We start from the raw sequence: 14,384 nt of genomic DNA, 5'->3' as shown, positions 1-14,384 counted from the left end.
ACAAAAATCCAGCTTTGGACAAATTTTTCGCAGGTTTGTGCCTTTTTAAGTCTTGGTTTCCTGGAGTAACACGAAAGTCTACGCGGGGAAGGGCGGCTACCTGATCCGAGAATGAAGGATAGGGCGAGATGGGAAGCGAAGATAAGATCTGGTTTCGTGGTTCGCTTTCCGTCCGTGTTGGAGAGAGAGAGAGAGAGAGAGAGAGAGAGAGAGAGAGAGAGAGAGAGAGAGAGAGAGAGAGAAAGGCGATATTGTGGAAGACCTTCGAAAGATTCCCGCTAGATGGCAGGCCTCAGAGCTGCAACCTCCGACAACCTCCCCTCACAGAAGCTCTCTCGCCACTAACTTGCCAAATCTAAGCCGCTAGCTTATATACGTGCTGGCTGGCCTTACAGTAGTAATAAACAAGCATTTATGAAACACTTAAGCTCATTTCCAACAAATTCTGACGAATGACTGTTTTTTGTCCTGCACCAATCCCCTTAATGTACGGTAGTAGCTTCGTGGCTGGATTACTAAAACATGTTTGTACCTACATTCAAGTACGAGTTTACGAGTAGTAATATTTTAATACATTCGCGTCTCTGTATACCAATTTGATTTGGTTTTGACAGATTCACTGGAATAGCATGACGTCTTGTGTCCAGAAAATAATAATATTCGGCAAATTGTTTTTTTGCCCATAGAGTTAACATGTAAAGTTACCTTCTTGTAATAAATACTATTCGCCTCACGTAACCTATTTCTACGAAGCCAACCGGCAATTTATTTTTTAACAGAATCATGGACAAAAACACAGTCTAAGGTTTTATAAGATAACTTAAGTTTACTTTTAAATACCTAGTTAATTTTCTTTTATATGAACAAAATCACATTTCAAAATTACAACACTAACTCAAAGTTTTCATTGTTGCACTGTTTTGAAAATATCACAAAGTTTTCTGGTAAAGTGTCGTAATTAGAGCACTTCAATTCTCAGATACCTACGTTTCCTCGACAGTTATTTTTTTAGTTTAAAACACAGAAGGGTGTCCACAAGGAAAAAATATTTCGTACCAACAAGTCCGTGAAGCACCGCGAGTTGTGCGTGCTGCGCTCTAGCGGCGGCCGCGGGAACCAGGTCTACCACGCTAGGTGACGGTGAGCCCGGTAGGGGTCAGGCTCGGCGCGCCGCCGGCGGTAATGCCCGTGCTCGCCGCCAGAGTGGTGCACCGGCACCACCTGCACGTGGTGCGTGCTGCGCTCTAGCGGCGGCCGCGGGAACCAGGTCTACCCCGCCAGGTGACGGTGCGCCCGGTAGGGGTCAGGCCCGGCGCGCCGCCGGCGGTAGTGCCCGTGCTCGCCGCCAGAGTGGTGCACCGGCACCACCTGGACGTGGTGCGTGCCGTGGTCGTCGTCCTTGGAGGCGAGTTTCTTGACGCCCACGATGGCGGACAGCATGAGCGCCATCATGCTCACCATGAGCGCCTTCATGGCGAGCAGCGCGGCGCCGCCGAGCCCTATGGCGCCCAGCACGCCCTTCATCATGAGACCCATGGCGCCGATCATGGCCAGCCCCCCGCCGCCCTTGTTCTTGCCTCGGCCGGTGCCTGCAACCACAGTCACCGCTATCACCCGCTGGTCCGACACGCCCTTCCAGTTGCATTGTCCCAAACTGTGTCCGACCGACACATATACCTAGCTGATTGGTAGAGACCTGTAAAATTCGCGGATTCATTTCGCGATAGAATAGAGTCCAAATACTTTTGACATTATTTTGTTTCAGTGATTGGGCCACAGTTTATCTGAAGGACTCTGGGCCAATGAAAAATCTTTAACAGAAGAATTAGCGAATCACGATCATTCCAGTCAACAGGTGTTACGAGTTGGTAACCAATCAACAGATGTAATTTGCACGAGTGCATAGATGATCATGAAGTCTATCATTTGGGGATTTGAAATCGCGAATTTTACAGGTCTCTACTGATTGGTCAAAATACATTGGACAACTTGAACTTTTTGTACCAATCCGTTTCCTTTCCTCCTTTTGGTAAGCATAGAGGAAGAAGAACACTCGCGATATTTGCTGTTTACGGTTCCCGTTCCAAAGAGGCAAAACAGAAAATAACGGACGGTGTGGTGGGGAAGTCAAGAAGACCCCAGTCCTGTCCGTTTGCGACCGAACACACGAAATTCATTTTTTGCAGTGTGCTTAGAATTCATTTATCAGCTTTTGCTATTTACCTTACTGAATGAATAAAAAAAATTTTTATTGAACTCACACAATTTAAACTAATATTCAATAACTCACATACAACGCATTAAAACGATAAACAAAAAAAATTAAAAAATAAACATTTTATTTCTGCGCTTTATATCAACTGCCATTCTGGTGACTACTTTAGGAATCAGTAGATTTGGTGATCGGAAATCGCAATTTTGCAGACAGGGCAGTTTTCCGTGCGACAGTGTGACATCATCCACATTAGGACAAGGACACGGACAGCATGCAGGTTTTTGCAAGTGTGAACAGTCGTTAACTTGAACTTCAAAATCCATAAAATAACATGGGTTTCTAACTTCCTGACAGTTGGATGAACAAAAGAATGAAGTACTTAGGCTTGAGCACAGATTATCTGCAGCGCTTCCCACTTGCGTCGTTCAGTCATATTGGCTTCCTACACGGGGCACACTTTTCATTTGGGCTTATATTGTGAGCTGATTTCTCTTCGCTGCTTATCAGCTTATAGTAGGTCAGCGGCGCAGGGAAGCTAAAAACTGTTCTGATATACGTGCATTCGAAAGATAAAAAAAAAATTGAAATATTTCAATGTGGTTTTTATATATTTGCGAGTAAATAATTCGTAGTTAACCATTCCTGGTCGTTAAAAAAAAAAAAAAAAAAAAAAAAAAAAAAACGCGACTAAATGCTTGCATTCAGGTTCACAAATGTTTCGTGTGATAAAAACTGACCAACTGCAAGCTTTTAAAACTGAAAATCTCGACTGACGTACACGAGGGGGAGGGGAATATTTGGAAATTATTCAGTCCCTGTATTGAGTATGTATTGTGAGTGGGAAACTGTGCTATGTACATGCTATTTGAGTGATATTGCGAGCGTAGCATAGACTTAGCATATTACTGCAGTAAAATATGACTAAAGAATCGTATACACACTCTGGTGTTCCATCATTTTGGTTAGCAGCATGTCGCGAATAATCGATCCTTATCTTAAAGTAATTTAAACAGTTTTTTTTAATTGGGGGCTGCTATGATTGGTTTATTTTGGTCTAAATACGATATAATTATATTTAGCGAGATAGAAAAATTTTGTATTTCAAATAATATTAAATCATTTTTATCTCATTGCTGGCTCAATGCTTACGTCACACATTACGTAATAATAACTGTTATCTAGCTTCTCCATTTATCTACATATATCATAGGCTTCGAATCTTATCATGTTTTTATAGTGTACAAATGCTGTAGATAATTATCCTGTCTTCAGGCTTATTCCGAAGAAAAAAAAACTAAAAAAGTTAGAGTTTGTTTCGCACAGAGAATGCTATCAGACAACTAGACCTGCAATATTTGTCTTGGCTCTATACATTACGATAGTTATTCGGTTCGTATTATGTTAACATTTATTCCGGAATCTGTGTACAAACCAAAACCTTGTGTACATAAACCAAAGAAAGTCTTTACACTTTACACATCTTAGGACACACATTTACAATCTTTGGGTCGAATCGTTTTATGTATGTGGCTTCTGAGTTACTTCAGTGTCAGGAAGTCGTGTGACATCTTCCAATCCTATAGAACAACGTTCGAAATTAGTGTAAATTTTCCAAAAATCTGAATGGGATAAAAATTTTGAGCAAGTATTTCAGAACTCGCAAGTGATGTGTAAGCATCTAACCTCGGTAACTCGCAAACTCATTTGTTCTCGTGTAACAAATAATACGAAACTCGGACACCAAATTTAATGTATAATTCTTTCAATTAATGCCAAACGTGATAAATATACAAAAGTATTCATTTAGGGAAAACAAACTGTAAAATAATTTCCTTTTTTTTAATACCTAGATACAATTCGGTTTAACAAGATGGTACTATTGAGTTCTCAGGGCTAGCCGAACAACAGGAGTACCGATCGCCTAAACTCTGAACCTGAGACATTTTCCCCTAGATCGTCTGAGTTTTTGAGGTTATGCTTATTTAGGCACGTTGATGGTGAAATTTTAATATGTACCAGAAATTCAGTGAAACAAGCGCTCGTTACACGACGGAAATTAAACAGGTTAAAAGTCCAACGAACTTGCACGCAGAATCTGCTATCGCCACGAGCCGAAGACATCAAGATGGCGGACCCTACGTGAGGCAACATGCGCCCGTATACATTAGCTTTCGCGAACATCGTTGGATGTACTAAGTGTGTTGCTGTGCCGTAGGAAACTTTATGGTAGTGAAACTATCCTGGAATACATTGTGTAAACTTGACAAGATATTATGGCAACATTAAATATACCTATACTTTATTAACCATGAAAATTGTGTTGGAACAAACATTCCGTAAATTATATTTAACATTCTGTTGGTTGGTTCTCTAAAGTATTACGAACGCTGTGTTATTTTTATAGTATTTTTCCGGCTAAAAGCATAAAATCAAAAATAAACTGAAACATTTTAAAACACTAACTTCTTGTAAGTATATTTGTTTTTGCTTAAACGACAGAAATTTATCTGTAAACACCTTAACCTTTTTGATTCAAAATTTCAGCTTTAACAAAAAAAAATTCATTATGAAATTCTTTCATTCGACATTGTGTCGAATATATGTAGGCTTACAATTTGTTGTGTCTCCACAGTATAACGATCGTTTCCCTATCTCTACATTTCATTGTTAACAGCCGAAAGTAACTGAAGAATTTGTGCACGTGGTATTACAACATATCTATGCAGCCATTCGTAACACAAATAGATAACGCGTTAAAATATTACACTTATCTCTGCTCGTGCTTATCGATACTACTTTTTTTTTTACAGTTTCTTATTGTCATTCGCGGTTATCGAAATCACATTTCTCGACCTTTCACCCAGGAATGAAAATTTTGCACTTTTATCACATGCACATCAATTAAGAAAAAAAATTAAAACAGTTGAATTTGACACTTAAAACTACTTCTCTAATCAGTGAGAGTTCAATGATTATCCTAAAAAAAATTTTTTGTCAGGTAAAAATACCTAATACCCCATTAAGGATACCACCTAACTAGACATATATAATTTAAGAAGAACCCACGTGATTTTAATAAAATATTGCTCAAGATATCCGAGTGGTGTCAGTTTACGAAAAGCATTTAAGAGGCATTTACAGGCTGTCTTTAGGACGTGATTGTAGGGCCTTTTGTTTAGGAAAATTTACAGTTTTCCATAACAGATAAAACCATCTTTTTTTTTTAGCTGATGAGGAATGGATGAATCAACCTATCTTAAAATATTATAATGTTTTTTGATGTTCGGAACATAGATTTTAAAAAAAAATTCCCCAATTATAGCTCGTGTTGAATTCATAAGAAAAGAAAAAAAAATTAACACAGCTATAGTATAAAATGTTGATTAGAAGGGTATATTGAAATACGTCGGTCACCGCTGAAGAACTCGCAGGATTTTCTTACGACGAAACACATTTTCGCGCTTTTATTCTGCCTGGAGGTGTCTCCCTGTCAGCCGACCGACTTGAGCCGGGAGTGGTGGCAGCGGAGGGGAAGTTCGTCTGCCACCAGCTCCCCTCTCACTGGCGAATAGCGCGAAAAGGGGTTGTTACCACGACGCCGAACGTATAATAACGCCGAATACCATAACGCCGAATGTCAAATTGACCACAACGCTGACAGCTAGAAAACTGCTGTGTACCACAACGCCGAAATACAGTAACGCCGAAAAATGTTGTTGCGGGAGGGGGGGGGGGGGGGGGGGTCACAGAAGCAAAATGAAAAACAACTGAATGAATTTGTGTGTGTGTTTCTTAAATGTATCTTAACGCCGAAATACCACAACCTAACCTAGGCTAGCCTAACCTAGCCTAACCTAACCTAACCTTACCTAACCTAACCTTTGTGGCAGTCCTGCAATTGCATTTTTCGGCGTTAATGTATTTCGGCGTTGTGGTAATTCGGCGTTGTGGTACACAGCAGTTTTCTAGCTGCCAGGGTTGTAGTCTATTTGGCATACGGCGTTATGGTTTTCGGCGTTATTGTACGTTCGGCGTTGTGGTGCGTCCCCCGCGAAAAGCAAATTTTGTGTTCGCTGAGGTTGGCTGCAGAGGAGGCCACGTGGTCTCCAAACAACACATGCCGAGAGTCAGGCACATAGTCATTATTCCCAGAGGGAACTTCAACCATTCTCACGCCCATGCTACCGGCGCGGCGAGAAGGCTCATAATGGCGCACTCGGAGTCAAGCTGAACTTATCTGCAAGCGGGAATCAGTCGAGCGACTCATAATTCAAACCGCTTGTTAAATCGATAGTTTGCTTTGTATTCATAAGACATACATACTATCAGAGTTAAAAATTTTACCCAATAATCATGCGAAAAATAACAGGAGAAAAAAATATATCTCTATTTTTCTGCAGTAAGAAAAAAGAAAAGAAAAATGATTCTACTCATCTCAAAGTGTACTGGAGTCAAAAGTCAGTTTGTTTTTGTAATATGTCATACAACAACCACAACAAGAACATCAAAAAATTATCTCGTTATCCCTTCCCCCCTCCCCAATCCCCTCCCCTACATAATGCTGAGTTACCTTAGATATACATCGTTGCATATTGAAAAGTTTATTTAAAATCTGTAGGCTGGAAATAAAACCTGTAGGTTGGAAAGTAATTTTACATACAAGCTGTGCAGTTTTTGATGGGTTGTCAGTTTTCATTAAGTCCAAAAAGATTAAATTTGTATAATTATGATATTTAAGGCATTATTTATTAGTTTTAAATTGACAATTATGAGGGGGTGGGAGGCGGGGTAAATAAACACTTTAGCTCCTTACAGTCGATGCATATGTTAGCATTTCTCACTGCTCTCTTGCTTACCTAACCAACAAAAGTATTTTATGACATACATGTAAGATTTGTATTGGGCTCTGAATAATCATTTTATAAGCAGTAAGAAAACTAAACCTAAAGCAAACTATGTCCACAAAGAATTGGAAGACCAGGGCATATCTAGTAGCCGCTGCAGCTTTCAAGCATTAATCAAAAAAGAATTTACATCCGGAGTGCATGAAGTAATGTTATCATGAAGAAGACTTGTCAGGCAAAGTGAGTTATTGTATACATTATATAAAAATGTTTAGTTATTATTTTATATGTAATAAAATTGGCAAACACAAACAGTTTCTGTTCACTTCATGGGATTATTAACATTGGACAAATATCATGTTTAGGAAAAAACATACATAATTAAAAAAGAGTTCTGCGTAGTGCCATTTATATAAAAAACTTAAATAAGTCTAGGTATTAAAAAAAACTAATGTATTAATTGCAGAGACCCACGATGTGACCATGGCAGAAGAAATTTATTTAATAGAGAATGACATTATTTTAGATGAAGAGAAAATCTACTATGAAGTTAATGTTTAGTAAGATAAGCAGTGTAGGTAGAAAACTTGAAAAATAAGCTAATTACAAAGTTATTTTTAAATATTTCCTGGAAAATTGTTCAGAATATATATATTTTTTTTCATTTTGTGTACTAATTTTCGCCAATTCTACAAACATACGAAAATAGACATGCTATCGAAATAAATTTCAGTACTTGGTTAAATTTCATCGGGCGAAATGAATTCTATGGCTTGGCCGTGTTCAAGTCAGAGATGTAACCACGAGATAGGTCTGTGGTGTCCGCACCCTTCCCTTGCAGATTTAAAAAAAAAACAAGCTAATTGTGAGATAGAATAACACAATTATAGCAACCTAGTTAAATAAGGTTACAGAGGTATTATATTGGAAGGATTTGCGTTTAACCTCAGTCGGCTACAATAATGCATATCTCCCCATCATAGCTCGACATGCCTCTCAAACCACATAAGCGGCAGGAATTGTGTTTACAAGTTAGTTTATATTTAATCCCGATTTGCACGCGTGTTTTTGTAAGCGTTTCTTTCACACAAACTTGACATGAGTATTTCATTTATTTATTACTTGTTTTAACGAATTCTTCATACAATTGACTCGAGAAAAAAAAATTATTTAAACAATTAAATGAAAAACCAAAGTATAAAATGTTCATTTTTCTTTTCTCAAGTAGCTTGGCTTCTGGGTTGTAGCCGTGTCCTTGGCGAATAATTCACCGACGTTTCGGTCGGCATTGCAGTCGCCATCATCAGGGAGCAGTTACCTCAGTGGGTAAATGCTTCCTGATGATGGGCGACTGCAATGTCGACCGAAACGTCGGTGAATCATTCGCCACGCACACGGCTACAACCCAGAAGCCAAACTACTTTAGACAATGGCCGTGGAAGCCTGCGAACATTATCTTTTCTCAAGCCAAAGCATGAACTGAATTGCTGTGTGTAAACGTTTGGGGTTTTAAAGGTCCAGTATTCCCCGGGATTTTAGTGTGATCATCAATTATCTTTTGAAATTCAATCACAAGGAAAATTTACTCATAATAAATGATGTGATGGTCTCCTGGCTAAGGCCCTGGTCCGGAGAGTGTGCCGGGCTTAAGACCTTACCAGCGGAGAGCGCCGGGCTAAAGAGCGCCGCGCACTACGTACCTGGCCCGGGGTCTTCGCCGTCGGTCCTCGCCAGCCCCAGCAGCTCCTCCGCCGACGGCAGCACGCGGTCGAGGCGCACCCTCAGCTCGCGGCCGCCGGCGAACCTGGCCGCGCGGCCCAGGAACCCCTCGTCGTGGCCGTCCACCAGGTTGCCTCCCTCGGCTCCGGCCACCTTCACCACGCTCACGCCCTCCGCCAGGGTCAGCTCGTCCACCGAGTCGAGCCAGCGGGCCGCGGCCCTCAGGAGCAGGCAGGCCGCAGAGGCGTTGCCCGCCGCGGCGCAGGAGCCTTCCAGCAGCCCCCGGGACCCGGCGGCCTCGTCGGCCGAGCAGTGCGCCAGAAGACAGGCCGCCACCATCGCCGGGAACACTTCCATCGCCAACACCATCACCACGACGACGTCCGCTCTCCCGGAAGCTTCTTCTTCAGCAGCGCAGACCTCTGACCATCTCAGATCGGCACCCGGTAATGATGAGGCCAACCGGGGATGACTGGCTTTTATAGTGCGTCTTTTGTGGAGGCCACTGCGTCGCCGGTTTCTTTTTTCCTTTTTTGTTGGCGGTTGAACGAGCCCGAAGAGACTGGCCGAAGAGTCCACCTCCTCATGAAATGGAGCGTGGTGGACGCAGCACAATTGGCGCGCGGGAAGAGAAAAGTAACACAGTGCGAAGGTGAGAGGTAAGATATAAAAAAATAAAAGGTCCAGAAGAGCGCTGGTCTTTCTGCAGTTCTAAGCTCGAAAGAGGGACAAGAGAGGTGTGAGGGGCTGGTTTAGCGCGCGCTTTTGTTGATCATGGCTTCTACCACCTTCCCCGTTCATTATTGAGGTTCGCTGCGAGAAAACCGCGTGTCCCACCCAACTTTGCAGAAACACACGCTAACGTGCCGTACATTGGATTCTCTTACATTCATACCTCTTAATCTTGGTCTGACGTACCGTCAACCACCAGGTCATAACAGACGGTCGAACGCTATTCATGTCATGGAAAATCGCCAATGGACCACGGCCCATTGCAAGAAACCATTATTTGGAGTGAACTTCGGGAAAAAGGAGGACCAAATAAAAACCAGCAACTACGGCTCGAAATTCGATCACAGGACCTCTGTAATACGAGTACAACTTGTTCACGATAGTTCCACCTCGTCTCGTACACCATATTGTAACGCCCCTCTCAATTACACGATGGTAAGTTCTCAATGCACAGTGCTTGATCGAGTTTTCAGGTACGTGTGGCAGACAACACAACGCCTTGCGTTGCACCCGGGAAGGAAATTTTCCGCAAGCGAAAAATGTCTGAAACCCGAGATTTTTGACTGTCCAGGAAGGATTCCTGGCTTTGAGACCAAACAATCGGATGTAATATACATGGATGGAACATAAGTACGTCTATTACTCCAGCAGCTATGCTTTTGCCGTCCTTGAATGGTAAAATTTCGAATTTAAAACAGAGCACGGCATGAATGCATGATTCATAATTCATCACTCACTATTTTTTGAGGAGTAAGTTTTTATCAAGTGGTTCGGCACCCTCTTTGAAATCCTATAAAACTAGTAATTTTTCCATCGCAAACCTAAAGATGTCATCTTCGTTTCATCGTATTTAGGCCGAAACAAATTTTCTATCATCTAATTTTCAAAATTTTTACTCCTCTAAATCATTTCACATAATTTAGTAGAATGTTTGAAGTTAATAGTGACTGTCTGTTACAAATATTTCACCCAATGAAGTCCATGGCGTTTAGAATTGAATTAATTTTCTGGAATGACAGCAACTGTAACAGTACTGTCAATAGACATTACGGTAGAGGCATGGAAAACCTTTTAAATGTAGCGAAAGCAATTTTTCAATATTATATTATAAAAAAATGGTTATGGAATTTAAAAAATTGCAGTCGATATGGCGACTTTAGGTTCGTATCTCTCTTCCTGATCTCAACTATCTTTTGTTATTTAACCTTGTTTCCTTTCTCCGCGGCGGACGTACACGTTGTCGTGCGCCGGCAGAAGCTGCGATGGACCGCGCTAAGAAATGGCCGGTGGGAAAGGTGGTTGCCGAAGGCTTGGGCGCGGAAGGGAAGGAAGGGGGGGGGGGGGCGTAAACGGAGCGGGGCGTGATTGGACAGAATCCGCGAAGCCTCGCAGACGACGCCCCACTGACACTCTGAACTCGAGGCGACTGCCATCAGCGGCAAGGGGGGTGGGGGTCCCTCCGAGCTCCTACACAGGCATGAAGGCTCGGGTTCTGAAACCACGCAGGGCGCTAAGGGCGACGCTGGCTCGCGCATCGTACGCCTCTTAGCCCTTAACGCGCAGGCCGAACTGGCGCGTATGGTCTTCGCGTCGGTAACGCACCTCCATTGGGACCTTAAGGAATTACCACTTATATTTACGGTTGAATATTGAAGATAAAGGCTTCCTGCATTTCCAGGTCAGCTGGTTGGATTTCACCATATTTTGATTCATAAATAATGTAACCTCTAAAAGAAATGTTCTATCACTTTCCCAAAATCTGAAAACAGTGTTTAATTTTTTTTTTTAGGACTAGCTCGTCAATGAATATGTGAACCCATTTTTACATACGCATGTAGACTATAATTCTAAAAAAAAAAAAAAAAAAAAAAAAAAAAATAATAATTTAAATAATTTTTATAGCATAAAAATAATGACGCATTGTGTTAAAAAAAATTCATACCTGAAAAAAATTTCAAACATTCGTTTGAGCCTTTCTAACTGTGCCAAAATATACACGTTATTGATGAAACATGGAACTAAACTTGTATAGAAACATGGAATGACTCTTTTATGTTATTCGTAGACACTGCAAATAGATCCTGAACGGTTTTGTAAATGGCGCGTTAACACCTGGAACTCTGTAAATCAGTTGGGCACACCCGCCCGGGCACACACTCGGTGTCCAGAGCTTCAGAGAGTAACACCACGCGATTTATTCGAGTGGTGTCTGATTATGAAAACCATTTAAGCATTCGTTTCGAATTGTTTACTGTGGCATTCCTAGCAACTGTTGTTTGAGCAAAGAAATTTAATTTGTACGTAATACAAAAATGTAACATTGCCTTCAATGTCTAGAACAGCTCTTTGTAATAAGACCGGATAAGTAGTTCTGTTTTCGTATTCAAACTGTATTTTTAGGAAAATGAAAAAGAGATTTAAAAAAGGCGTGTTTACAGAATAATTCATTCAAACTCATAAAACGCCCTGTAAAGATCCTTGAAAGCACCCGATGGTCCTTGCGTTGCACCTTTATCTTAATTTATCCGCCATATAACGTTGTCACCGCTCGATTTTCGGTTTTTGTCCCTGTGCACTGGGAGAAGACTGCGCGCCAGTCCAGAGGAGACACCGCGCTAGAAGCACCAGCGAGCGTCGCGCTTATCATCCCGCCTCGCCGACACAGATACACCCCTGACCAGGCGGGCCTCGAAAGTTGGTGAAGGGTTTGGTTTAAGGAGGGGAAGGGGGGATGAATGCAACCAGAACCTCCAACAGTGACGACCCTAGACTTTGCGGGACTCTAGTATTTTGGAGTGGAGCCTTACCGAGCATTCTGGACGTGGAATAATCTCCAAAGAAAAAAGAGCGTTCAAGGGTATTCCCCTTGAAAAATAATAATAAAAAAAAGCATTAAAACGATATTTGTAAGCAAACCAGTAACATAAATCTCGACGACAGTTTTACTCGTTTATGTTTGTTCAAACTAAAAACAAAATAATAATACTAACGAAAAAATAATAATTTTTGCGTTATTAATATTCGGATAGATTACTTTTGCGAATGATGAGTAGGGGGTCTACAATTTAATGACAAACATTCGAGACGACAGGTGCGTAAGACAAGCTCATGTATGTAACCCAGCCTAAGAGACTACCTGATCCTGGAATACAATCTCACGTATAAAAACCCAGCATCAAAGACACCCCTGATCCTGGAATACAAGCTCACGCATGGAACCCAGAGAGACTAACTGATCCTGGAATACAAGCTCACGTATGGAACCCAGCATCAGAGACTATCTGATCCTGGAAAACTGGCTAGTGTAAGGATGTTTCAGACGAATGCTGTGAGCCACATTAATAAAAAAAAATCAACTGGACTCCGAACCCCTTGCCATCGTGTCAACCACACTACCTTGTAGCCACCAAGATACAGCAAATAACTTCATACAGGTCCATGTTGTCTTTTCGAATGTATTGTTACGAACGTGAGCAAGGCCGCTACACGTGCAGGTGCAGAGCTGGCTGGCGACCGCCGCAACATGAGACGCGCAACGCGCGCCTGGAAGATTACAAGGATTGTCGCTTTCCTCCCCCACCCCCTCCTTCCCACCACTCCCCGCGCGGCGCTGGTAGCTAAGACACCTGACACCTCACAGCTGCGGAGTTACACGAGCCGCTGACACGTATTTCCAGATATTTCTGCCATCGGGTCGGCGCGGAATGACGCGACTGGCACCAGCCACACTGGTGAATTCGAGAAGCGGCGCCTGTGATACTGTAGGGCCGCGACGTCTTGGCGTGTCGTTTTGCGGGGAAGCGGGGAAGAGTTAATGAGAGGGGAAGCAGCTGCGCGCGCACATCAGCCGCTATGCGGTTCATAGCAAAAACATCAGGCGCCACGCTCTCAGTCTGAATTGAACAATGGAGCCCGACGCAGGACGTTCAAGATACAATAAAGTAATACATAGTGGGGAGAGGGAAATTATAAGTAGTGTAATCCAGTGTTGTGATGAAGAAGCTGCCAACAAATGTCTGCTAGTACCTCTAACAAATGCAACCGAAAGAGCTGCGCGATACACAGGTATAAGCCAAAGATCAGTTTCGCGCATCCGAAAACACAACAGAGAGACGCCAAATAAAAAACAAACAACAACATTATAAGTTTTTCAACGCATTCCCCGTAATTTCACCCGCGGTTTGTTTGTTTTGCATTTGGCAATTTTCCAAACTTTCTGCACCGCTTATTTGAATATTTTTTATCTACAAGTGTAGCCGATATTGCTACACATTATATTGCATTATATTACATGATATTATATTACATTATATACATTATATATTGCATTATATATTTTATGATATATATGATTTTATGATATATATTAATGTATATTATATTAATACATTATTTATTTACAATTTATATGTTTATATTTACATATATATATCACTCCTTTATTTGACCGTTAAACAGCCTCTCATGTTTAATTATTCATTTCAAGCCAAAAAAAAAAAAAACTGGGAAACGTTTGTTGTCAGTTGATGACTTTGATAGAAGAGTGATCAGAGACACTAGCCACGAATTTTATGCAGTAAAAAAAACGACAAGGAAACTACTTCCAGTTTTGAAAGAAAAAATCGGATGGAGTTAGGGAAAGACATCGCTGCGTAAAATACTCAAAGAAATGGGTTTTGTGTGGAGAAGAAGCCAAAATAAGCGAATGCTTCTTCTCGAAAGATCTGACGTTGTTGCTTGGCGATAACGGTAGCTGACTCAGATGAAACAGTGCAGGGAGGCTGGAAAGAATATATTTGACATGGATGAATCCTGGGTTGACACTAATTTAACCTTTCAGAAATGTTGGCAAAAGAAAGGTGACGTTGAAGGTG

General features: G+C 41.6%; 1 protein-coding gene across 1 annotated transcript; it reads right to left on the bottom strand.

Moving 5' to 3' along the window:
• Positions 1-1,269: 1,269 nt before the first annotated feature.
• On the bottom strand, positions 1,270-9,135 carry LOC134534576 (uncharacterized). The gene is made up of 2 exons (XM_063373058.1): positions 8,760-9,135; positions 1,270-1,589 (listed from the first exon to the last, which is right to left on the bottom strand). Exons 1-2 carry the CDS (start codon positions 9,133-9,135, stop codon positions 1,270-1,272), a joined length of 696 nt encoding a protein of 231 aa, XP_063229128.1.
• Positions 9,136-14,384: the final 5,249 nt, after the last annotated feature.

This window comes from Bacillus rossius, chromosome 7 (genome assembly GCF_032445375.1).
Source record: "Bacillus rossius redtenbacheri isolate Brsri chromosome 7, Brsri_v3, whole genome shotgun sequence".
Lineage (NCBI taxonomy): Eukaryota > Metazoa > Arthropoda > Insecta > Phasmatodea > Bacillidae > Bacillus > Bacillus rossius.
The sequence above is the reverse complement of the archived record's forward strand: the minus strand, read 5'-3'. Positions and strand labels throughout refer to the sequence as shown.

Bases quoted from the DNA above. Each gene is read 5' to 3' on its own strand.
- LOC134534576 (XM_063373058.1), bottom strand. From the start codon at position 9,135: ATGGAAGTGTTCCCGGCGATGGTGGCGGCCTGTCTTCTGGCGCACTGC. The intron at 1,590-8,759 runs GTACGTAGTGCG...CTGTGGTTGCAG, and splicing joins CGGCGAAGACCCCGGGCCAG to GCACCGGCCGAGGCAAGAAC.